At 43.3% G+C, this 25,907-nt stretch overlaps 1 protein-coding gene across 5 annotated transcripts in view; it reads right to left on the bottom strand.

The window, feature by feature from the left end:
- Window positions 1-5,975: 5,975 nt before the first annotated feature.
- The window catches only part of IQGAP1 (IQ motif containing GTPase activating protein 1), a 260,950-nt gene continuing 241,018 nt past the window's right edge, over window positions 5,976-25,907 (bottom strand). For all 5 annotated transcript variants that reach the window (XM_056572114.1, XM_056572118.1, XM_056572116.1 and 2 more), the window contains 5 exons: window positions 25,014-25,226; window positions 23,730-23,896; window positions 21,555-21,671; window positions 14,311-14,419; window positions 5,976-6,615 (listed from right to left, as the gene is read on the bottom strand). In XM_056572114.1, the coding sequence (XP_056428089.1) occupies window positions 6,502-6,615; window positions 14,311-14,419; window positions 21,555-21,671; window positions 23,730-23,896; window positions 25,014-25,226 (720 nt within the window). In that variant the 3' untranslated portion in view covers window positions 5,976-6,501. The remainder of the gene's footprint in view (window positions 6,616-14,310; window positions 14,420-21,554; window positions 21,672-23,729; window positions 23,897-25,013; window positions 25,227-25,907) is intronic.

The following is a 25,907-nucleotide window of genomic DNA, read 5'->3' as shown; positions in this document are numbered from 1 at the left end:
TTTCACCGCGGCGGTCCCGAACAGCCCGACTGACTAGCCGGGATACTTTCCCTTTCGCTTTAGAAGCGGCGGTCAGCTTTGACCGCCGCTTCTAAAGGGTTAATACCGCACATCGCCGCGATCGGCGATGTGTGGTATTAGCCGCGGGTCCCGGCCATTGATGAGCGCCGGGACAGACGCGATGTGATGCGGGGTCGCAGCGCGACCCCGCTTCATATCGCGGGAGCCGGCGCAGGACGTAAATATACGTCATGCGTCGTTAAAGGGTTAATAAAAATAACCTTCTGACAGCGCCAACATGGGTTTATGTAGGATCGGTCCTGTCAGACTAATCTGACAAGCTTCCATGAGGAGTTCAGTTATAGATTGGATCGAGTTGAAGCTGTGGATGTTATACATCTGAACTTTGTAATGTGTTTGATACTGTGCGACACAAAAGGTTAGTACATAAAATGAGGATGCTGGGACTAGGAGAGGATATATGTAAATGGATTAGCAACTGGCTCAGTGACAGGAAACAGAAAGTGAGTATCAATGGAACTTACTCTGGTTGGGTGACAGTTACAAGTGGGGCACCACAGGGGTCAGTACTGGGTCCACTACTTTACGGTATTTTTATAAATGTCATTGTAGAGGGATTTCACAATAGAATTTCAATATTTGCAGATTAGACTAAACCTAAACTGGGTAAAGTGATCACCACAGAGGAGGATAACATAATATTACAGAGGGATCTGGGGAAGCTGGAGGCTTGGGCATAGACATGGCAAATTAATTTTAATGTGGATAAATGTAAGGTGATGTACTTGGGCCGTAAAAACGAAGACATTAGGTAAAACTTCTACCGAAAAAGACTTGGGGTACTGGTGGACAGTAAACTTTACTTTAGGGATCAGTGCCAAGCAACGGCTGCCAAGGCTAACAAAGTCATGGGATGTATCAAAAGAGGCATAGAGGCATGTGACAAGGACATAGTTTTGCCTCTGTATAAATCATTCAGACCACATATGAAGTATTGTGTCCAATGTATGGCACCTGTATATAAAAAGGACATGGCTGAACTGGAGAGGGTGCAGAGGAGGGCAACAAGGCTAACTGATGATATGGGAGGATTACAGGACCAGGACAGGTTATCAAGCTTGAAGTTATTTAGTTTGGAGAAAAGACGTCTTAGGGGAGATCTGATTACAATGTACAAATATATGATTGGACATTACAGAGATCTCACTAGAGATTCTTTGACAAGGGGGGCATCCTCTACGTCTCGAGGAAAGAAGGCTTCACCATCATCACAGAGATTCTTTACTGTAAGAGCAGTGAGACTATGAAACTCACTTCCCCATGATGTTGTGATGTCTGACTTAATAAACAAATCCAAGGGGCCTGGATGTTTTTTTTCTGGAACAATATATTATAGGTTATGGATACTAGATTTATGGGGATAGAACATTGATCCAGAGATTTATTCTGATCACCATTTTGGAGTTAGGAAGGAATATTTCCTCTGACATAGGGGAAATTGGCATCAGCCTCATGTGGTCTTTGCCTTCCTCTGGATCACAGTAGGGTTTAAGGGTTGTACTTGATAGACTCTTGGCTTTTTTTTTCAACCTTACAAACTATTATATTATTCTTAATGTACTGTGTATGAATTATAATGTGTATGTGAGTTACCAAGGTAGAACCCCATGATCGTAAAGTGTTGGCATATCCTGGTATAATATTGATGTCTTCAGTTGTAGAGCAAGTATTGATGACCCTCCGAGGTATCTTCTAGCTGCATATCACTTTTCACTATGACTACAATAGCATACGTGTTTATTTAGTATGTAACTTTATTGACAAACAAACAATTCTAGGAAACCTGCAATAAAATGTAAAGCCTCAGGAGATAGGATAGGGGCTGTACTCAAACTGCAGTAATGCAACTTTAGGAGACACCTATTGATCGGTATTATCATTCAGGATCAGGGTTTAAAGTGATCTGTACAGATCATTTTTCCTAGAAAAGAAAGTAGATGCATTGCTATTTTAAAAAGAGCAATATCTAAATTGCTCCGTCAAGAAGTAGTTAAAGGGATTCTCCAAAAAAATGACACAAAAAAAAAAAAATTGTACAATTCTCACCTAATAAATTCACGAATGCTGCAGCTTCATGTGGTCTCTACTTCTGTATACATCTGATTTAATTTACAGGCACATGGAGGATTTAGGCCATGTTCACAAGTCCGGAATCTCTGTTCGGAATTCCACCAGAGATTCTGGAGCAGGGATTCTGTTGGGCTGTGCACACGTCCGGAATTTACGAGCCAGATGTCATGCCAGATGGATTTTCGCACTCTCCGAAATGTCCGCACAGAAATTTTCCATGTGGACATTCCGGACGTGTAAACATAGCCTTATAGAGATGCCATTGGATGTCGTATGTATGGATGTACAAGAATGCTTCTAGGGCAGAATATAGCCATACGGACAGCCCTACATCAGAGGCTACACCGCAGTGCACAGCCCTTTGACCTCCACCAGAATATCTTACTGCATGTTGTGTTAAGGATCTTCATGTACAGAACACCTCGCATGTACAGAACGCCCAGAGTTTTTTTTTACGTTATTGGATTTTAGCTTATCTTGGTTACATACAGTGCATATACTATTAGAGTAGAGACGACCCATTTCCATGGCATTACTCTTGTACCATAAAGTCAGTCTTTACTGATGTAAATGTAATAGAGCATACAGAAAATAAAAAGTAAATGACATGACAGCTTAACATGTAAACAAATGATCTTTTTATTCATCTAATCAAAATCTGGATACAGGTAGGAAGCTCCATATACCAAACGGCACAACACTGAAGATACAGATATAGTAGAAAAATCAATGTAATGTGAGGATTCTATACGAGTGTCCAGCAATAAATAAAGATACAAAGTAGACCACTGCTTAATACAGCGTGAGCTTTGAAACCCAAATATCAGCGATGAGATCTGTATGGATGAACCAGCTGCACTGCGTATCATGTCCTCTTTATATTACTATAATCAATGGGAATCTAGACGATATGTATTTTATGATCTGTTTCCCTAAAAGCTAGAAGCCACTGAAAACAAGCAATACTAAGCTTTAAGTAAATCCAGCATATGCATTACCTAACAGTATAAGCCAGTGTTTCCCAACCAGGGTGCCTCCAGATGTTGCAAAACTGCAACTCCCAGCATGCCTGGACAGCCTTTGGCTGTCCAGGCATGCTGGGAGTTGTAGTTTTGCAACACCTGGAGGCACCCTGGTTGGGAAACACTGGTATAAGCCTTGCAGTGACTGCTACTAAATAAACCTCTGAGATGACGCCATCCCAAATACTTTAAAGTTCTATTTAAAAAAAAAAAAAAAAAGTTAAATAAACGCCAGATACACGACTACTCATCTCACCTTGGCACATGTGAACATGGAGTCGCTTTGTCATTCCAAATTTTATAATCAATATACATATCTCTATCACTATAAAAAGTCATCTTTTTTTCTTAAAAAAAAAAAAGTCTATGTGTAAGAATTTGCAATTTTTATATAAAGCATCTTCCTGAAGAGGGATACGCAAATCTGACATCTGCAAATAGTGTTAATTACGTATTTTATCGCTCTTCAAGGGCTCAAACTCCAACGATAAGAATTTGTCACAACATTTTCTATGTAGCATTTTTATCATTCAGCTTTTTATTTTACTGCTTCTTGGGTTTTGTATAATCTTTATTAAAAATTCTCTTTAATTTACTTTCCTGAGTTACACACAATAGCAAGCTAAATTTTACAATATACCTCTAGCAGGTTTGCTATTGAAAACTTACATTACTTAAAGCAGACCTGTCAGCATATGTTTGGTGTATAAACTATGGCCATGAAGGTATAGGGCTTCTGTCCCTGAATCTGTGTTTGTTTTAATAACTTACCCCTCCAGTGCACAACAAATTGATATACAAATTAGCTAAAAAAGTCCAGTGAGCGTTTCAAGCACCGTTCTCCCCGTCCACTTGTTAGCAATGCCTCTCAGAGGAGGTTTTACGCAGCCAGAGAGGCGTTGCTAACAAGTAGATGAGATAACGTTGACCCCCAGGGGTCTTAAAGGGGTACTCCACTGGCCAGCGTTCGGAAGTAAATGTTCCGAACGCTGTTTTCGCACTGTGGGGGTTGGCCACGCCCTTCTTGATATCACGGCCACGCCCCCTAATTTCAAGTCTATGAAAGTTGGCATGGCCAATCCCCGCAGCGCGAAAACAGTGTTCGGAACATTTACTTCCAAACACTGGCCAGATAGTGGAGTACCCCTTTAAGGCTAATTTACTTATCAACTCAAAGGGTAATATCTCAGCACTGGAGGGGTCAATTATCAAAAAAATATATGCACAGATTCAGCCAGTGCCTTAGTTTATACACCAAACACATGTTGACAGGTCAGCTTTATGGCAAAACTCCTATAAGAAAACGGGAGAGATGGGAGAAGCTGATTGGGCATTCTGACAACAAAGGAATAGGTGTCAGGCATTTAAATACAATTTAGCAATATGTAATACAAACAGCCCTTTTCTGTGAATGGGTTTCACTTATAATAGATCTATTATTAAAAGCTGTAGTCAAATACTAAGCTCCAAAGGCTATGATACTTGATCCCACCACGTGTCTTTATAGCTGAATGAAAGCAAGCCATTGAGTCAATACTGACTGCAGCCGTGAAGCAGTTTACACACAACCCTGCAGCAGATAAGTGTTCATAAATAGGCTATGGTATGATTAAATCTCCTGCCACTAAAACACCACATCTATGGGGGAATATATATAATTATATATATATATATATTATCTTTTAAACATGTCCCTGTCAAAATAGTCAGTGTTAGCATTATGTGAAACACAAGAAAAAAACGATGTCCTGCACTCACCGTGTAAATTCTGAAGCTTCAGCTCCCATCTCGGGCTGCTAATCCGGCAAAGGAGACGAGGTGGCGTGGGGCGCTCTGAGCGCCCCACGCCACCTCGTCTCCTTTGCCGGATTAGCAGCCCGAGATGGGAGCTGAAGCTTCAGAATTTACACGGTGAGTGCAGGACACCGTTTTTTCTTGTGTATCACATTGTATTCACTACGTCTTTCATTGTCCTAGCACCACCGTTTTCTGATTATATCTGGCTTGTTGCCTGCATTGTCCATCTCGTGGAGCTGCACAGCAAGGTACTGGTGCCACTAGTTTTTTCTTTGCTTGTTGTATTTTTTAGTGTTAGCATTATGTATAAAGAGAACTTATACACTACACTCCATTTCTTAATGTATATTTCTTGAGAAGAGTCATGTGGGAGGTCCTAGCCTTCTGAAGGAGTCATGCAGGTCCTGACTTGAGTGAAGTTCTACAGGCCGGGATATGTCATTATAAGCCTATTCCAGATGCCCAGGGAGGTGTACTGCATCAAAACTAGCTGATCTACCCTGGCCTGCGGGTTATCGCTCAAGACTCCTCAGGAGATTAGGACCACCCACGTGACTTTTCTTATGTCATTTTCATACGGTGTGCAATGTATTATAATTTCTTTTAGGACATAATGCTAAAAACAGACACTTTTGAAACAAGCATGTTTAAACTATTCCCCAGCATTACAAAGATATGGTGGTTTGGTGGCTTAAAAGCTAATGCCAGGTGCTTTTTAAAGGGGTTGTCCACTGCCCTGCCTTCCGGAGCTCCGCTCGCATCGTCCGGTAGTTCATTACTCCGAACGCTGTGTGCGGGCTTCCGTGTTCGCGGCCGCCCCCTTGTGACGTCACGCCCGCCCCCTCAACGAAAGTCTATGGGGAAGGGGGCGCGACCGCTGTCACGGCCCCTTCCCATAGACTTTCGTTGAGGGGGCGGCCGTGACGTCACAAGGGGGCGGCCGCGAACACGGAAGCCCGCACACAGCGTTCGGAGAAATTAACTTCCGAACGCTGCGAGCGGAGCTCCGGAAGGCAGGGCAGTGGACAACCCCTTTAAATTCTTATCTCTGCACAGAGCATACCAACCAATAAAAGCGAAAAGTGCCTGCACTGTTAAATAGAAACATATACTTGCATTTTAAAACTTGTCAAATAATATGGAATATATTCTATAAAGATCATTTCACCTACACAAAAAAATGTTTAAAAAAATTTAAAAAACATTCTAATACATATGTATTTATAGATGCAGTTAGTGCGGGTCTGTAAGACCAGTTATATGGCTTGCTAACTAATCCTCAGCAGAAAGGGTTTTTTCTTATAGACCCCATGCTAACCTCCTATGTAACAAGTAGAAGCACTGCAGCCATGTGTTGCTTTTCTTATGTTTAGCATCAGACAGCGAAATACAGTACTTGCAGAGTTTGGGCACATGACCTCATACATGTATAAAAGCATTTTAAGTAGGTTGTGGCCACTATTTTTGGTCACCGGGAGGCAGAAAAGGTCCTTTTATAGCTTGCTCCTTAGATATGGAGGCTCTTCCAGTTTTACTTCCCATAGAATTTCTTGTTTATAAGGAAGATCAGGAGGTTTACATTGACTTTTGCTCGGTCAAACATCTTCATGACTGCAACACCTTCATACTGCAGCTGGAGAAGGTCCTACAGAAACCAGAAAAATTTAAGAATAGGGGATAAACAGAAATAAAGAGATACAAAAACTAGCACAATTTCTTTTACAATGGCTGAATAAAATCTGTATAAACATCACATAATGTCCGACCCTGGCAGTTACTGTATACAGTGGTCCCTCAAGTTACAATATTAATTGGTTCCAGGACGACCATTGTATGTTGAAATCATTGTATGTTGAGACCATAACTCTATGGAAACCTGGTAATTGGTTCTGAAGCCACCAAAATGTCATCCAAAAATAGGAAAAAGGGTGGATTATAGAAAAATAAATAGATAACAAATATAGATAAAGCAAGATTGTACATATAAAAGTAAGAAAGATCTGCTGGGAGCTGTAATCACTGTCTATGTCAGTGTTTCTCAACCAGGGTGCCTCCAGCTGTTGCAAGACTACAATTCCCAGCATGCCCGGACAGCCGTTGACTGTCCGGGCATGCTGGGAGTTGTAGTTTTGCAACAGCTGGAGGCACCCTGGTTGGGAAAAAATGGTTTATGTAGAGGACAGGAGCTTCTTTAGGGTGCCATACAGTACACACACTGTCCCAAATGGAGCCGCCCTTACGTGGGTGTCCAAAGGAGCAGCTAACCCTGGCACAGGTAAGGAGTAGTACAGAACTTATAGTTCCTCCCTGTACTGTAGGGGGCGCTACCAGACACCAGTCAGTGCATGCACTTCAGTAATAGAGGTGATTTACCAGTAAAATGCCCATTCTGATTGGTCAGTTCCTCCAGTTGTGACACGTTTCACAGATCTGGACTGTCTGTACATTGTATGTTGAGTCTGGTTTCAAGTTACAATATTCCAGAAAAAAACATTGTATGTTGAAACTATTGTATGTTGAGGCCATTGTAAGTTGAGGGATCACTGTATAGAGAAGAGTGAAAGTCTTTCGTATAACTGCAAGTTCTTTTTCTTGTGCATTCCATTTATTGGTTGACAGAAACATGTGTATTATGTATTATATAGTACTGTGTCTGTACTGCTGCAAAAACCCCATAAAACACATCCCACATATTGCAGACCCTGATTCCCCTTACAAGAGGATCTGAGGACTGTATGGGAAATAATCTATCCTAATATAAATACATTTAGAGTTCTGTATAAATACAGGTGGCCTTGTACGTTTATACATTATTGATCATCAAACAATATCGGGAAATATCGTCTGCAGTGAAATTCTACAAATCTATTGTAAATCCTCATTTATAGTATTAATAATCACAGTCGTTTGAAACTACTTTTTTCATTTCATAGTCAAGTGATTTCTTACATTTGTTTAAATCATGTAATTAACCAAAAATGACTCTTTACAGCAGAATAACAGCTCTGAAGTCTTGGTCACTAGGTGTCTCCCTTTCCAGCAATCTACTGTTCACTGCCTGTTAGGGAAAATCTGTCTGTATTAACAGCCTCAGCAAGACAGATTACAAGAAGTGGGGGAGGGGCTTAGTCATGTGCAGGGGAAGGAGAGAGAGAGAGCTGGGCTGTGTACATACATTTGGGAGTGTCCAGAGGAGCTGCACTATTCATGCAAGGTAAATTATGGTTTCCCTCATTTCAGCTTCAGCAGTGCTTAGGGTCACCCTTTCCGTACTGCTCCTGATTATTTCCTTTCTGCTCATAGCACCTTGTAAAGTCAGTGCATTAGTAACCCCTTCTCCCCAACATCTATGGTAGTGTTCTGTGTAATCATACACTAGTATGTACAGTGCAGCCTGTTCAGTGCACATTCACCAGAACAATGTCATAGCAGAGAAGAGTATGTGATGTGGTGGGCTAGGCGGTATACCGGTTCATACCGAATACCGAAATTTTTGTGCTGCACGATATGAATTTTTCCCTGTACCGCAATACCGGTTTGGCCCCTCCCCCTTGGGAATGAATTATCAGCGCTGCGCTGTCCCCACATCATGGAACTAATCAGATGTGACCCGCGAGAGCTGTTCTGCTTCTCCCCCCCCCCTCCCCCCCAATTAATTATTAGCCCAGTGCTGCGCTGTCCCCATCAGGGTACCACTCACCCTCCTGTTTGTTGCGGCCGCCGGCGCGGACACTCTGTACCAGTGGTCTTCAACCTCCAGATGTTGCAAAACTACAACTCCCAGCATGCCCGGACAGCCAACGGCTGTCCGGGCATGCTGGGAGTTGTAGTTTTGAAACATCTGGAGGTCCGCAGGTTGAAGACCACTGCTCTATACTGTATCCCTATGCCCGGGCTGCAAAAGGTAAACAAAAATAAACTTCAACTCACCTTCCCTGTCGGTCCGGACCAGCTTCCCAGGGAATGGAACGTCGGAAAGCTGTCAGCCTATCACTGGCCGCAGCGATGTTCTGCCTCGGCCGGGGCATAGGGATACAGCTATAGTCAGTGCCAGCGGCCGCAACAAACAGGAGGACAAGGAGGGCAGCGCTGTGGGTGACGTATTTACTCTGATGGGGACATCGCAGCCCTGGGCTAATAATTCATTTTGGGGGGGAAATACCGTTATATACTGTGGAACCGCCATAATTTACAAAAATACCACGATACACATATTTGGCGATACCCCCCAGCCCTTTGGTGTGCTTTAATTGGCTAGAGAAGTTAGAGGGGAAGTAACTGTGTACTGCTGGCAAACAGCTTAGCTGTTCCTGCCCCCTGAAATGAGTAATAGCTGTGCACTATAGAGGGGGCTGTTGGGCTCAATAACAGCAGGAGAACACTAAAATCCCATTGTCACTCCCCTGGAGGGTCATCTAATACAATTGTGCAGGGTATTAAAAATGTTTTGAAACAATGCTTCCAGCCTGACATGAAGATTTTACTGTGTGTTTCAAATCCTTTAAATTAGTGGATATACTCAATGGCATGAATGTTTTTTTTTTTTTTTACATGGCATGTGGATGTACTGTACAATGTCACAGATTTTCATTATGGAATTCACATACAGGTAACCTAAATGTGAGCTTAACCCCAACCGTGCTGGGGATAAGATGTGAGTGTTACCATGATGTGTGGCTAGCTTCAGCAGAGAAAGCAGATTGTGGGCACAATTTACAGCATGAAACGCCAGCGCAGACGTTCTGCATCTAGCATGGCATCATTCTGAATGCTAATTTATTGAAATGAAGCTGCTTCCAGGAAAACACATTGACCACTCAGAGTTACTGACAGTCTGTCTCAAGTCTGACACAAAATGACAAAGCAGAATAGATGAATCGCCTTGTACAGCCAACAGATACAGGGAATCATGGGACATTTATTGATTAAAGGCATACTCTATCATTCATGGTGCAAAGGTTTTCATGGTTTGTCAGCTACTTGGTTGAAAAATGTAATTACAGTAGGCTGATAATGTACAATACATAATGTTAACACTCAGTGATAACTGGGTGTTAAAGGGGTACTCCGGTGAAAACCTTTTTACTTTTAAATCAACTGGTGGCAGAAAGTTAAACATATTTGTAAATTACTTCTATTAAAAAATCTTAATCCTTCCAGTACTTATTAGCTGCTGAATGCTACAGAGGAAATTCCTTTCTTTTTGGAACACTGATGACATCACAAGCACAGTGCTCTCTGCTGACATCTCTGTCCATTTTAGCAACCATGCATAGCAGATGTATGCTAAGGGCAGCATGGTGGCTCAGTGGTTAGCACTGCTGCCTTGCAGTGCTAGGGACTTAGGTTCAAATCCCACTAAGGACAACAATAAATAAAGTGTTATTATTATTATTATAATAACGTCAGCAGAGAGAACTGTGCTCGTGATGTCATCAGAGAGCATTCCAAAAAGAAAATAATTCCCTCTGTAGTATTCAGCAGCTAATAAGTACATGAAGCATTAAGATTTTTTAATATAAGTAATTTACAAATATGTTTAACTTTCTGCCACCAGTTGATTTAAATGAAAAAAGGTTTTCACCGGAGTACCCCTTTAATGTTGTTGCATAACTTGTTCTTAGTGCTCATTCACATTACAGAATATGCACCCTGAGATATTCTGGGCAGAGACTCCTCTGGAGCGGGCACCAGCAAAACAAGCCGGCGTTAGGACTGCTCTGCTCTATAGACAGCAATGTATTTCAGAACCAATTCTAACAAGAGAATGAACATGTTCCTTCTTTTTAACGGAGTCTGGGGTTCAGAATTTCTGCAGCGGAGTGTCCACCGTGTAAATTTTGCAGTGTGAATGGTATCCCATTAAGAACAATGTAAGGCTGCTGCAAAGTATTTTCCAAGCAGAATTCCGGAGAAAATCTGTACTATGAATGGGCAAATATTTAAAAAATAAAGTAAAAAACAAAATGGCTTTTTGGATCGGGCATTAGAGTGTTGAAGTGGACCTGTGGCCACTACCAAAAAAATTACATTTTCCTATTGCTAAATGGTTTAGGGTGCACCAATCACACACCTTTTTACAATTTCTCCTGTTTCTGAAATATGTGGCTTTATAGTTTGACAATTCAGGGAATTGTCAGATGGGCGTGAACATAATTTAGGGGTGTGAACATTTTACATTGAGGGTCAGGTATGCCTTATACACACCCTCTGACTGTATAAGCCCATCCATCACCTGATATTCACTCCCACTATTAAAATTAAAGGGGTACTCCGCTGGAATTTTTTATTTTTTTTTTATCAACTGGTACCAGAAAGTTAAACAGATTTGTAAATTACTTCTATTAAAAATCTTAATCCTTCCTTCCAGTTCTTTTCTTTTTGAATTTCCTTTCTGTCTGACCACAGTGCTCTCTGCTGACACCTCTGTCCATTTGAGGAACTGTCCGGAGTAGGAGCAAATCCCCAGAGCAAACCTCTGCTGCTCCGGACAGTTCCTGACATGGACAGAGGTGTCAGCAGAGAGCACTGTGGTCAGACAGAAAGGAAATTCTAAAAGAAAAGAACTTCCTCTGTAGTAACGGGAGGGAGTATGTTTGACAAATAAAGCTCTTAAGCATAACCTTATTTATTATTGACAAAGAAAGGAATACAAAAAATGGCTATAGACTGTATGTTTTGTACACCTTGCTATCCTACTTATATACTGTACAGTGCCTTGCATTAGTTTTCACCCCCCTTTAATTTTTTGGGGCCATTTTGCTACTGGTACAAACTGGAATTCAAATAGACCTAAATAGACTTTTACCATTAAATTAACACAACATGCATAGTACTTTGAAAGTGCAATACTTGGTAGAACCTTTTGAACATCTAGACATGGAAGGGTTTGTCCATTCTTCTTGGCAAAAAAAACTGAAGCTCAGTCAGACTGGATGGAGACTGAACAGCAATTTTTAATAGATTCCCAATTGGGCTTTGACTGGGTCACTTTAGGACAGTAACATGCTTTGAGTTGAACCATTCCATTGTAGTTGGGGCTGTATATTTAGGGTCAGTGGGGGAGATTTATTAAAACCTGTGCAGAGCAAATGTGGTGCAGTTGTCCATAGCAAACAATCAGATTGCTTTTATTTTTCAGAGGCCTTTTTAAAAATGAAAGGAGCGATCTGATTGGTTGTTCTGGGCCACGGCGCCACTTTTCCTCTACACAGATTTTGATAAATCTCCCCCATTGTTCTGTTGAAAGATGAACCACCATCCCAGTATCAAGTCTTTTGCAGACTGCATCAGATTTTCTTCAAGGTTTACCCTGTATTTGTCTCCATCCAACCTTCTATCAATTCCAGCAGTTTGCCTGTACCTGTTAAAGGATATGTGCTCAAGGTGATGGGCAGTGGTGGGTTTCCACCACACATAGCATTTTGCACTGAGTTCTGGTCTCATCTGACCAGAGAACCTTCTTCCACATGTTTGTGGTGTCTCCCACATGGCTTGTGGCAAACTCTATATGGGATTTCTTGTGTCTTACTTTCAACAACAGCTTTCTTTTTGCCACTCTTCTATAAAGGTCAGATCTACCCAACTAATAGTGGTCCTGTGGACACAATCTCCCACCTCAGCTGTTGACCTTTTCAGATTTTTATTTGTAAATCATTTTTAATTAAATGAAATATATTTCCCCCCAAATTATGAAATAAATCTGTGGTTATACCATCATAAAATGTAGCAAAGTCCATGGGGATGAACACTTATGTAAGGCACTGTACAATAAAGAAGATTACCAACAATATGTGCCACAGATATTCTTTTTTTTGATGCAACACTATATTGTGTGAAAAAGGACCCATGTCCTGAATTTTTGTCACACTGTTGCTTCCTATTAGCTCATTTTTAGCCTAGTAACAGTGGGAGAGACTTCATTAGTAGCTCATATGGGTAGCAGACTACAATACCCATCATGCACTGGTGACATCTACTTCAGACTGTCTCTTTCCCCTGTATTCCTCTGGCAGCTGAAGTGTGAGTCTCCTCTCTCTGTTTATTCTATTCTAAGCCCTCACTGCTGAGACTTTCACATTCATTCCTATCCATCTTTTGCTGTTTCACAGACAAACCTCTCCCCCTCGTATAACTCTTAGGGTACATTCACACGGGCAGATTACCTGCAGAATTTCAGCATCGTACTGCTACCATTGAATTCAATGGGTCAGGAGGACAATCTGCAGAACTGCCTCTATTGCGGATTTTCCGATGACCCATTGAAGTCAATGGTAGCAAAATCCGCTGCGGATTTTCCGCAGGAAATACGCTGCGGAAATTCCGCAGGTAATCCACCCGTGTGATCGTTCCCTTAGGGGGAGATTTATTAAAATCTGTCCAGAGGAAAAGTTGCCCAGTTGCCCATAGCAACCAATCCGATCGCTTCTTTCATTTTGCAGAGGCCTTGTTAAAAATGAAAAAAGCGATCTGATTGGTTGCTATGGGCAACTCAGCAACTTTTCCTTTGGACATGTTTTGATAAATCTCCCCCTTAGTGATGAAATGGAGCACGCCTGTTCAAGTTGTATAGAAGTCAAGTTTGGTATACTGGAAAACCTATTTAGCTAAACAAAAAAATGTTACGCCTATTACCATACTTACTTCTAACTAAGGCCATGTTCACAAGGTGTAAAATGTGCAAATTGTCCACCCAGAAAAACACGGGCTGCAGGGGAATGTCCTTGCGGAATATTCCAGCAGAATTCTGCATGGACATTCCCCTGTGTGAACATATCGTAATCCTAATCTCTGCTCTGTTGAGGCAACAGTGGTGACAACAGGTTTGTGTTATTCACACACAGCATGTTATATGTCTCTGAAAAAAAACTTCTAAGCGGCTCAAAGTTTGGTCAGTACGAGGGAGGTAAAGGGGCACAAGCTAAGGCAGTGTTTCCCAACCCGGGTGTCTCCAGCTGTTGCAAAACTACAACTCCCTGCATGCCCAGACAGCCTTTGGCTGTCTGGGCATGCAGGGAGTTGTAGTTTAGCAACAACTGGAGGCACACTGGTTGGGAAACACTGTGCTAAAGTATTGCGGGAAGGGAGAGAGACAGCATGCATCATAAGGAACATCCAATGAGCTCTAAATTTGAAGGTCCACAAGCAAACATGTCAGAAAAAGGAAGTCTTCAAAATTGTCTAAAAATTAAAAAAGCAATGCAGAAACAAGCTAATACCATCCAAATGATTCTTCTAGCTTCAGAGTACACATTTAGGTTTTAGTTATGATGGAATACAGATACGGGTGATCCTGATGAGAGATTCCCTTTAACAATACTACATGCAGTTCACACATTACCTGATAATGCAACATATAGGTTTCCATCTGAACACCCATGAACTTGGCTTTCACTTCAAAATCCCCAACCTCTTCTGTAGGAGCGATTTCAAAGATGACGTTCTTAAACCTGTAGAGAAACAATTAACATTTCAGTTCCAGTTAGCAGCCATAATGACAGAGTTAAAAAAAATAGCTTACCGAGAATTATAAAGTATGTTCTGAAGGTAATAGAGATGAAGTTAAAGGAAATTCCTTTACAAGTTAAGAAGTTCTCTCATGACCAAAACCTGCTGTAAATCTTAAAGTGACAGATGGAATGTTACCATCCTACAATGAAAGTCTGGGTGAAAAAAAAGCCTCTGTCTGTGAACGACTGACATGATAAATAGTGATAGCAATAACACTGCCAGTGTCCATGCTTCAGAATCTGCTTATTTTTAGCAAATCACACACTAAACAGTGTGGCATGGAGGAGCCATTTGTGTCCCCAGAGGGATCTGAATCCTGGACACTGGAGCTGGGTAAAGATACAAGACGTGACTACAAATGCAGAGAAGAAGCACACGCATCAACCTGCAGCATTGGGAGTACACCTCATCGGGGGTGAAACCCTGGACCCTGCGAAAAAAGGGGGCAGAAGGTGCTTCAACAGAGCCATTCTGGACATTGTCTAAGGCAAGAGAGCAGGCGCCAGAGCCACCCTGCACAGGAACCCAGTAAGATACCTGGAGGCATGGGAGGGAGGGCTACAGAACAGACTGTCGCACCATCAGGCGTCAACTGCCGCAGATCCGTGGAAACAAGATCAAAAGAAGGCCCGAGGTACACACCACTGAAAAGGAGGGGAGGAGGGCTCTAGACGTGCAGTGTGTCCATAGCATAAGTAGGGACACTGACATGGTTACCTCACGATAGTAGTGGAGTACCACGACTGCAGCCACGAAAAGAATCGCAGACATCCAAATGTCCGTCAGTTTGGAAAACAGGTGCAGCACCAACAGCATGTCACAACGATGCCCTTGGCAGACCAATGTTACACCTGTAGAAAGTTGAATTGAGAGTGCTGCTGTTGCTGTGAAGGTCCATAGAACCAGCATGAGGAGAGTGCCTCGGCTGCAAAGTGGGGTACCGGAACTTCAGCCACAGATACATCAGCCAAGTGATAAATGACAGGCGGCAGAGGAAACCATGCAGACCACTGTTACTGGTATGGGTCCATAGTATACAACAGGTCACTCCTTCAGATACCTCGCACATCAGTGGGGTACTGGAAAGCCAGACGCGGATACATCAGCTGTGTGATGAGTGACAGGCGGCAGAGGAGACCACTGTCTGGTGACGGAAACAGCGGGGAAGAAATATCCTCGGCTGCCAAGCGGGGGAGGAGGGCAGAGCGAAGTCTCGACTCCCCCAGCACAGAGATAATGGCCGCCGACTTACAGTGTAAGCCGCGGCAGAAACAGCAGAGGAACAGGAAGGAACGTCCCCGGCTGCCGAAGCAGGGGAGGAGGGTAAAGCTAAGCCCCGACTCGCACTGCTCAAAGACAGCGGCCGCCGGCTTACAGTGTAAGCCGCGGAGGAGACAGCAGGGGAAAGGAAGAAATATATCCAGCTGCCGAAGCGGGGAGGACTCCCCCGGGCCAAAGACAGCGACCGCCGGATTACAGCGTAAGCTGCGGCGGCAAAGACAGTGGGAATATAAAATGGAATGTCCCCAGCTGCTGAAGAGGGGGGAGTGAGGGCGGTAGCTAAGAACTGACTCGCCCGGCTCAGATATAATGGCAAGCCGGTTTACTTAGTAAGCGGCGGGGGGGAAGGAGTAAAATCCTCGGCGCTAGTTCCGCACTGCAGGAGAGGGGACATGCTCCGTTTGCCTGCCTGGCCATCATGGCCGCTGGCAAAGTGTAAGTGCCAGGTGATGGAGAGTAGCGTAGGGTTAAGTGCAATAATCCCCGCTGCCTGGGAAGGGAGGGAGAGATGAGGAAAGGAATACTCACCTACCGGGAAGATGTCCGCTCATACTCACCTGAAGGAGTCTTCGGCCATCTTAATGCCACACTGCATCATGCCAGGCTGCCATAGCAGGGTGAGCAGGGGCAAGAGGGGACCCGGACCCGAGGTACTAACCTAGCGCTGGCTGTTGACGAGAAGGGGTTAACGGTCCATACTCTATGTCCCATGCCCCTTCATCCCAGAAGGGGGAACAGGTAGTGCCATGTTCCTGAACCCCCCCACCCCCCTTCTGAAAACGGAAAATAAAAGGAATGAAAAAAACTAACTAAACATCCCTAACTATAAAACAAGAAAAAAAACAGGTCTGGCGTCCTACTGACACTAGCTAAAACTGATTACCTCACTTCCTGCCAGGGAGGAGCCGACTTTTTTTTTCCTAGTGTCAGCGCCTCCTAGTGGCAAGAGCATATAACCATCAGTATCTGTGTCTCCCAATGAAGAGCGACCGAGAAATGTATGCTGTGAAGCAATAAACTGGGGAAGCAGCTGTACGCTAAAAGGGAAGGGTATTGCTCAAGGGATGGGAGTACAATTGTTAGGCAATCCTTTCATAACACAGATTTTTCATATGTGGTGGGTGTGCAGATTTGTGAAGACAGAACTGTGACCTATAGTCACCTACAAGGGGAACAAGAAAAAATACAGGAAAAACATCTGTGGTGCAATTCTTAAGGCTCACAGCCTATAATTCTATAAAAAGTGTACAATTCTATGTAAAGAAATATACATTTAGTAGTTGATATCTCACATTACTCAGAGTAGGGATCAACCGATATCGACTTTTTTAGGGCCGATACCGAAAATCTGTGGAGGTTAGGGCCGATAGCCGATAACTTATACCGATATGCGGTGCGGTGGGGGGGGGCGGCGCGGTGGGGGGGGGCGGTCGCGGTGGGGGGGCGGTGCAGGGGGCATTATAGGATTATCGGCAAGGTAATTGCCGATACCGATAATGACCAAAATCGTGAATATCGGCCGATAATATCGGCCAAACCGATAATCGGTCGATCCCTAACTGGGGGTCCACAGACCATCAGAATGGGAACTGTGATATTGTGACATGAGATTAGAACCACAGAGAAGTTAATAGGAATCAGTCACTGGGTTTACGTTGTCCTATCTGGGGGCAGCATAACCCAGTGAAATAGAATGATGTATTATGTACTCCACTGTTTCCCAACCAGGGTGCCTCCAGCTGTTGCAAAACTACAAATCCCAGCATGCCCGGACAACCAAAGGCTGGGAAACAGTGGAGTAAGTAACACATCATTCTATTTCACTGGGTAAAATCAGTCTGCCTATACACCGCTGTCTGCCTATACACCGCTGTCTGCCTATACACCGCTGTCTGCCTATACACCGCTGTCTGCCTATACACCGCTGTCTGCCTGTACACCGCTGTCTGCCTGTACACCGCTGTCTGCCTGTACACCGCTGTCTGCCTGTACACCGCTGTCTGCCTGTACACCGCTGTCTGCCTGTACACCGCTGTCTGCCTGTACACCGCTGTCTGCCTGTACACCGCTGTCTGCCTGTACACCGCTGTCTGCCTGTACACCGCTGTCTGCCTGTACACCGCTGTCTGCCTGTACACCGCTGTCTGCCTGTACACCGCTGTCTGCCTGTACACCGCTGTCTGCCTGTACACCGCTGTCTGCCTGTACACAGCTGTCTGCCTATACACCGCTGTCTGCCTATACACCGCTGTCTGCCTATACACAGCTGTCTGCCTATACACAGCTTTCTGCCTATACACAGCTGTCTGCCTATACACAGTATAGGCAGGCAGCTGTCAATTAGCGGCTGGTGGACAGAGAAAGCGGATCATCGGATCCTCAGGAATATAATGGACCACTGGGTGTGCACATACAACAGAATTAGTGCACAGTCCTCTTTGTCCCCAATATTCATAAGTATATCAGGAAAACAGCTGTACAGAATATCATAGGTAACACATCGTGACGGTGTCTTTTTGAAATGCATGGGCTAAATGTAAATTAGAATCATTTTTCCTTTTTTAATATAAATTTTAAAAAGTATACAATTTATTCGGCTACCAATAGTCATGGCCGTAAATGTTGGCACCCCTGAAATTTTTCTAGAAAATGAAGTTTTTCTCACAGAAAAGGATTGCAGTAACACATGTTTTGCTATACACATGTTTATTCCCTTTGTGTGTATTGGAACTAAACCAAAAAAAGGGGGGGAAGGAAATTGGTCATAATGTCCCACCAAACTCCAAAAATGAGCTGGACAAAATTATTGGCACCCTTTCAAAATTGGGGAAAAATAAGATTGTTTCAAGCATGTGATGCTCCTTTAAACTCACCTGGGGCAAGTAACAGGTGTGGGCAATATAAAAATCACACCTGAAAGCAGATCAAAAGGAGAGAAGTTCACTTAGTCTTTGCATTGTGTGTCAGTGTGTGCCACACTAAGCATGGACAACAGAAAGAGGAAATGAGAACTGTCTGAGGACTTGAGAACCAAAATTGTGGAAAAAATATCAACAACCTCAAGGTTACAAGTCCATCTCCAGAGATCTAGATTTGCCTTTGTCCACAGTGTGCAACATTATCAAGAAGTTTGCAGCCCATGGCACTGTAACTAATCTCCCTGGGTGTGGACGGAAGAGAAAATTAATGAAAAGTGTCAATGCAGGATAGTCCGGATGGTGAATAAGCAGCCCCAAACAAGTTCCAAAGATATTCAAGCTGTCCTGCAGGCTCAGGGAGCATCAGTGTCAGCTCAAACTATCCATCGACATTTAAATGAAATGAAACGCTATGGCAGAAGACCCAGGAGGACCCCACTGCTGACACAGAGACATAAAAAAAGCAAAACTACATTTTGCCAAAATGAACTTGAGTAAGCCAAAATCCTTCTGGGAAAACGACTTGTGGACAGATGAGACAAACATAGAGCTACTGTTTCCGAAAACAGAATGAGGCCTTTAAAGAAAAGAACACAGTACCTACAGTGAAATATGGTGGAGGTTCAATGAGGTTTTGGGTTTGTTTTGCTGCCTCAGGCACTGGGTGCCTTGAATCTGTGCAAGGATTGTACAGCCCAGTGTCAGAAAGCTGGGTTTGCGTCCAAGATCTTGGGTCTTCTAGCAGGACAAACACATGTCAAAAAGCACCCAGAAATGGATGTCAACAAAGCGCTGGAGAGTTCTGAAGTGGCCAGCAATGAGTCCAGATCTAAATCCCATTGAACACCTGTGGAGAGATCTTAAAATTGCTGTTGGGAAAAGGCGCCTTCCAATAAGAGAAACCTGGAGCAGTTTGCAAAGGAAGAGTGGTCCAACATTCCGGCTGAGAGGTGTAAGAAGCTTATTGATGGTTATAGAAGCGACTGATTTCAGTTATTTTTTCCAAAGGGTGTGCAACCAAATATTAAATTAAGGGTGCCAATAATTTTGTCCAGCCCATTTTTGGAATTTGGCGCGACATTATGCCCAATTTGCTTTTTTTCCTCCCTTTTTTGGTTTAGTTCCAATACACACAAAGGCAATAAACATGTGTATTGCAAAACATATTTTACTGCAATCCTTTTCTGTGAGAAATACCGTATATACTCGAGTATAGGCCGAGTTTTTCAGCACGATTTTTCGTGCTGAAAACACCCCCCTCGGCTTATACTCGAGTGAACTCCCCCACCCGCAGTGGTCTTCAACCTGCGGACCTCCAGAGGTTTCAAAACTACAACTCCCAGCAAGCCCGGGCAGCCATCGGCTGTCCGGGCTTGCTGGGAGTTGTAGTTTTGAAACCTCCGGAGGTCCGCAGGTTGAAGACCACTGCGGCCTTCAACATCATCCAGCCCCCTCTCACCCCCTTTAGTTCTGAGTACTCACCTCCGCTCGGCGCTGGTCCGGTCCTGCAGGGCTGTCCGGTAAGGAGGTGGTCCGGTGAGGAGGTGGTCCGGGCTGCTATCTTCACCGGGGAGGCCTCTTCTAAGCGCTTCGGGCCCGGCCTCAGAATAGTCACGTTGCCTTGACAACGACGCAGATACGTCGTTGTTAAGGCAACGGCTCTATTCCGGGCCGGAAGCGCGGAGAAGAGGCGCCCCCGGTGAAGATAGCAGCCCGGACCACCTCCTCACCGGACCACCTCCTTACCGGACAGCCCTGCAGGACCGGACCAGCGCCGAGCGGAGGTGAGTACTCAGAACTAAAGGGGGTGAGAGGGGGCTGGATGATGTTGAAGGCCGCAGTGGTCTTCAACCTGCGGACCTCCGGAGGTTTCAAAACTACAACTCCCAGCAAGCCCGGACAGCCGATGGCTGCCCGGGCTTGCTGGGAGTTGTAGTTTTGAAACCTCTGGAGGTCCGCATGTTGAAGGCCGCAGTGGTCTTCAACCTGCGGACCTCCGGAGGTTTCAAAACTACAACTCCCAGCAAGCCCGGACAGACGATGGCTGCCCGGGCTTGCTGGGAGTTGTAGTTTTGAAACCTCTGGAGGTCCGCAGGTTGAAGACCACTGAGGGCGAATGATGAGAAGAGGATGATGAAGGGGGGTGGGGATGATGAAGGGGGGGGTGTGGGATGATTACAAGGGGATGATAAGGGGATGTGTGGGATGATGACAAGGGGATGATGAAGGGGGGATGTGTGGGATGATGACAAGGGGATGATGAAGGGGGGATGTGTGGGATGATAAGGGGATGTGTGGGATGATGACAAGGGGATGATGAAGGGGGGATGTGTGGGATGATGACAAGGGGATGATGAGGATGTTAATGACGGGTCTGGATGATGACAGGGGGGGATGAGGTATTTCCCACCCTAGGCTTATACTCGAGTCAATAACTTTTCCTGGGATTTTGGGTTGAAATTAGGGGTCTCGGCTTATACTCGGGTCGGCTTATACTCGAGTATATACGGTACTTCATTTCCTCGAAAAAATTCAGGGGTGCCAACATTTACGGCCATGACTATGTGTATAAGTAGCTTTTTTTTTTCCAGAGAAGAATTTGACCAATCACAATCCCTAATAGTCTGCAGTTAGTCCAGAGATACCATAAGAAGTAGCCCAACCCATCAGAATCTTGAATATTTTATGAATATGCAAAAAATATCTTGACAAATAGGTATGGGTGCGTTAAGTCAATATGTAGTGCTGGATTTATAGCACTACAAAATCCAGAGGACACAGGTGGATTTCAAATCCCATCCTTTAAAAAGGGACCTGGTTACAGGTGTCTAAGAGCACAATATCTGCAGAACTAGTGACAGATAGTAATACATACTGGTTGACTTGCAGGTCTTCAATCTCCAATAATACGCCTTTCTCATGGAGCCTGGCTGCTGAGTATTTGAGAGAAATCTTCTTACTCTTCTTCACTTGTCCTGGTTTCTTAGACACTCTGGGTTTAAGAATAAGGAGAAAATATATATCATTGACTCAGTTACAAATATTTAATATCTAGTACAAATCTTTAATATCTAATCAGAAGGTCCTACAACTGGGAAAATTGTGGGATTTTACATGATTTGTCAAATTCTTAAACTTGGTTATTAATGATTTAGGACTGGAAAGGGAAGACTGGCCCAGCAAATGATAAATGTGGCCATAGACATAAGACAGAAGTAAATTGATGATCAAACTGTTGAATGAACTATTCCATGGAAGCCGGGCTTGTTTCTTATTCTTCTGCTGGTTCTGCTGTGCACTGTGACAACTTGGACTTGGAGCAGTCAGAGTTAGGGCTGCCACCAAGCCAGTATCCATACTCAAAGTCCAGTGTGTATGGAAGCCAAGACCCCCACCACCTGCCACAGACCAATCACATTTAGCTTGTCTACCCTGGATGGGGTTGCATACACTTTGTGCCGTCTATCCTTTTCAATGGTTGCCCAGTCTGAGGAAGAAATTTAACTAAATTGGCATGGAACTAATCGCTGTGGCCAATGATGTGAAGTACCTGCAGGTCTGACTGACCGCTTCCAGCATTCTCCAATGCTTTCTACAACTGGGCCCGCAGTGGAAGGGGAACCTATGCAAAGCTGGTATCTACAAATGTATGGGTCAGTGTATGGGGGTGGGGGATATTAGGGGGCATTTACTAAGATGTGTGCAATTTAGTTCATTTTTCAGTATATTTTTTGTGTTTTTTTGTGTGACTCCACCAAATTTATTAAATGGTTGCAGGGCATTTGATACATTTTGTGGAGGATACACATTTTTTGAAATTCCACTCTGCACATTTACATGATACACATATAGATGATAATATTTATGGAATATAAACTTATTTGTTTTATATATACACCCAATTAGTGCTTGGGGCCCTGGCACCAGACTCAAACATCTAATAACATCACGGCATGTGTATGTATGCATGACTGTATACTGCGGGTGTAAGTATGTGTATCCATACTGTATGTGTGACTAAGAGAGTGATCATTAGCCAAATAGGTTAAATGGCCCTGTTTAATAAGGCAAGTGATCAGTTGACAAAAGAGTAAATGCTTGTTCAATGGCTGATTGGGTCTCTTTGACCTGCACAAAAATGATCAGTCTTTGGCTGCACATCTTCCCATGTAGTATTGGATGTAGCACTGACACTTAATTGCAGCACAGGGCCCCGTAAATGATCTATCATTGTTTATGCGGCTCTTCCCTTGCTTAAAGGGGTACTCCACTGGCCAGCGTGGAAGTAAATGTTCCGAATGTTGTTTTCACGCTGCGGGGGTCGGCCACGCCCCTTGTGGCATCAGAGCCTCACCCCTCAATTCAGGGTTATGGGAGTCACTTTCTGTCATTCCAGTCCCCACCCATTATAATAATGAGGATAACATAACAGATAACATCTTCCCCTTACAGCAGCAGTAAAGTCACAATAATGTCCCCTGGTATTTAGCAGTTTTCAGCCTGACTACTAGCTGCTTGTAGAGCTAAAATATCTTGTATTACATTTTAAATGGTTTAGAACTGCTGATATAAAAAAAATACTGCCAAAAAAAAAAAATTGTTTCTAATAAAGAATGTGTTTAAAAGAAAATACCCTTATCTGATAGAAGTGTCCGTTTAATAACACAGCCCGAGGCTATGGTACAGTAATGGGGCCCAACCACAATACACAAGCCTATAAGCTGCAGCAGTAGACAACCTTTCCTTCCCGATAAGTTTATCACTTGCTTCTAGGGGATATCGCTTTTTTAGTTTGGCGATTGTACAGATATCTTATCTTTGCTTACTGTTGACATGGTCTGTGTGCAATAGCACAATGAAGTTTACACTGATGAAGGGTATACTCTTGCATACCAATGACAACTGTGGAACCACATACTCAAATAATTAAATTGTAAAGTCTCAAGAGGCATCATAAAAGTCTCAGAAGTATCAGTACTAAGTATATTTAAAAAATCATGACACCATCAAATAGCATAATACACAGGTTTTACACATTTGCTCTACTTACTTGCCCTTCTTTGCAAGGTTGTCCAGGCAAGTTTTGATATAGCTTTTGTAGTAGTCCACTTGTTCTTCATAGAACAGGGCCTTGGAGTTAAGAGCAGCATGTGTCTGTTGTAGCTTCACTAATTCAGCCTTTCTTCTCTGACGGTATCGCCTTTGATTACGGATATCCTTGAGAAGAAAGAAATAACCCATGATTCCAAAATACAAAGTGGCCTTAGATTAAAGGGGTACCCCGGTGGAAAAAAAAATTTGTAAATCAACTGGTGCCAGAAAGTTAAACAGATTTGTAAATGACTTCTATTAAAAAAAAATCATTATCCTTCCAGTACTTATTAGCAGCTGTATGCTAACGAGGAAATTCTTTGCTTTTTGAATTCCTTTTTTGTCTTGTCTACAGTGCTCTCTGTTAACACCTGATGCTTGTATCAGGAATTGTCCAGAGCAGGAGAAAATCCTCATAGCAAACCTATGCTGCTCTGGACAGTTCCTGACACTGACAGGTGTCAGCAGAGAGCACTGTGGACAAGACAAAAAAGAAATTCAAAAAGAAAAGAATTTCCTCTGTAGCATACAGCTGCTAATAAGTACTGGAAGGATAAATATTTTTTTTAATAGAAGTAATTTACTAATCTGTTTAACTTTCTGGCACCAGTTAAAAAAACAAAACAAAAAAAAAACTAGTTTTTCACCGGAGTACCCCTTTAACTAGGATTCATAAAGAACAAAATCATACTGCAACTCTAAATGACAGCCCACACATTGTAAACTCTGCCTATTGTTCACACCAGTGTACTGGTAGTGGGCTTGACATGCAAACAATCTGTATGGTCAATTAAAATACTTAACACAGTTTAGATTAAAGGGGGTCGTCTCATCAAATACAACCCATCTATAAAGGCCCTATTAGGGTGTATGAATATGACAGAGCGGATTCCTCATTCAGAAATGTATTTGGCAGCTGTAAACAGTGTCCGAAGGCCTATCTCATCCATGTATTTTATGGACTGCAATCAATCTGATGCCTTCCACATCCAAGTCAGCATTTCTACCATGTGAGTGGGAAATCACTTCCAGAATGCATGCAATCAGCATTTAGGTATTGACACTTATTGAGCATTTCAATGCAGATTTCTCCTACTGAATAAATGGGAGCCATAAAATTTGTGTCAAAATTCCTATGTGTCATACCGGCATCAAATCTGCATGGATTTCAGTTTCTGAACATGTCCTTATATTACAAGCACCAGCAGAAGAGGTAAAGTGCTTTCCTATAGTCTAATGTTACCTTGGCAATATCATTGATGAGATCCTGATACCGGCTCTCTGGTTTCACCATTCCAAGCTCTGCCAACTTCTTGAGCCCAGCTTGAATTTTGTCTTTCTTTTCTTCGAGCGTTAGATTGTTGTCTTGCCGTAAAGATGTGGCCTTTTTCATTTTGTCTGGTGTCTTGGCATCTCTGATGGCTCGCCTCTGCATGGCTCTCTGATGATCTGCTTCCTACAAAGGAAAATGCAGTAGATGAATAAAAAGGAAATGACTTCAATAAATTCAAACTCTAAGCCAGTGTTTCCCAACCAGGGTGTCTCCAGCTGTTGCAAAACTACAACTCCCAGCATGCCCGGACAGCCTTTGGCTGTCCGGGCATGCTGGGAGTTGTAGTTTTGCAACAGCTGGAGGCACTCTGGTTCAGAAACACTGCTCTAAGCAAGCTATTTATCTATCTATTTGACCAAGAATGCTGCTGCAACCTTCTTTTTTGTATACTTTGTATTTGCCACAGTAACTTGCACCAGTGTATTAGACAAGAAAGAAAAAAAAAAAACGAAAGCGGCGCCTTGCGTGATACCCTTCAGATATGAGAAAATAAATAATGTGTGAGATACCCACAGGTCATATAGGTGGGTGCTCACCAGATAGTATTAGAATAAGCGCATATCACCCCGTACTGGGGTACTCACTGAAATCCACAGAGCTGCTGAGCCGGAGGGTCCCAGGAAGCAAGCAGGAAGCTCGTCGAGAAGAAAGTATCCAAATGCAGAGAAAAAGACCTTAGAAATCCTGGCGCTGCTCGTGTGGTTATCAGAAGCGGAGAAAAGAAGGCTAATAATAAACCTCAGATGAATGTAAAACTTAATTTTTCCCAATAAAAAAAATAATAAAAGTGTGTATGACGCGTTT

Source organism: Hyla sarda, chromosome 4 (genome assembly GCF_029499605.1).
Source record: "Hyla sarda isolate aHylSar1 chromosome 4, aHylSar1.hap1, whole genome shotgun sequence".
In the NCBI taxonomy this organism is placed as follows: Eukaryota; Metazoa; Chordata; class Amphibia; order Anura; family Hylidae; genus Hyla; species Hyla sarda.
Note: the sequence above shows the minus strand (reverse complement) of the source record. Positions and strands in the feature narration are given on the sequence as shown.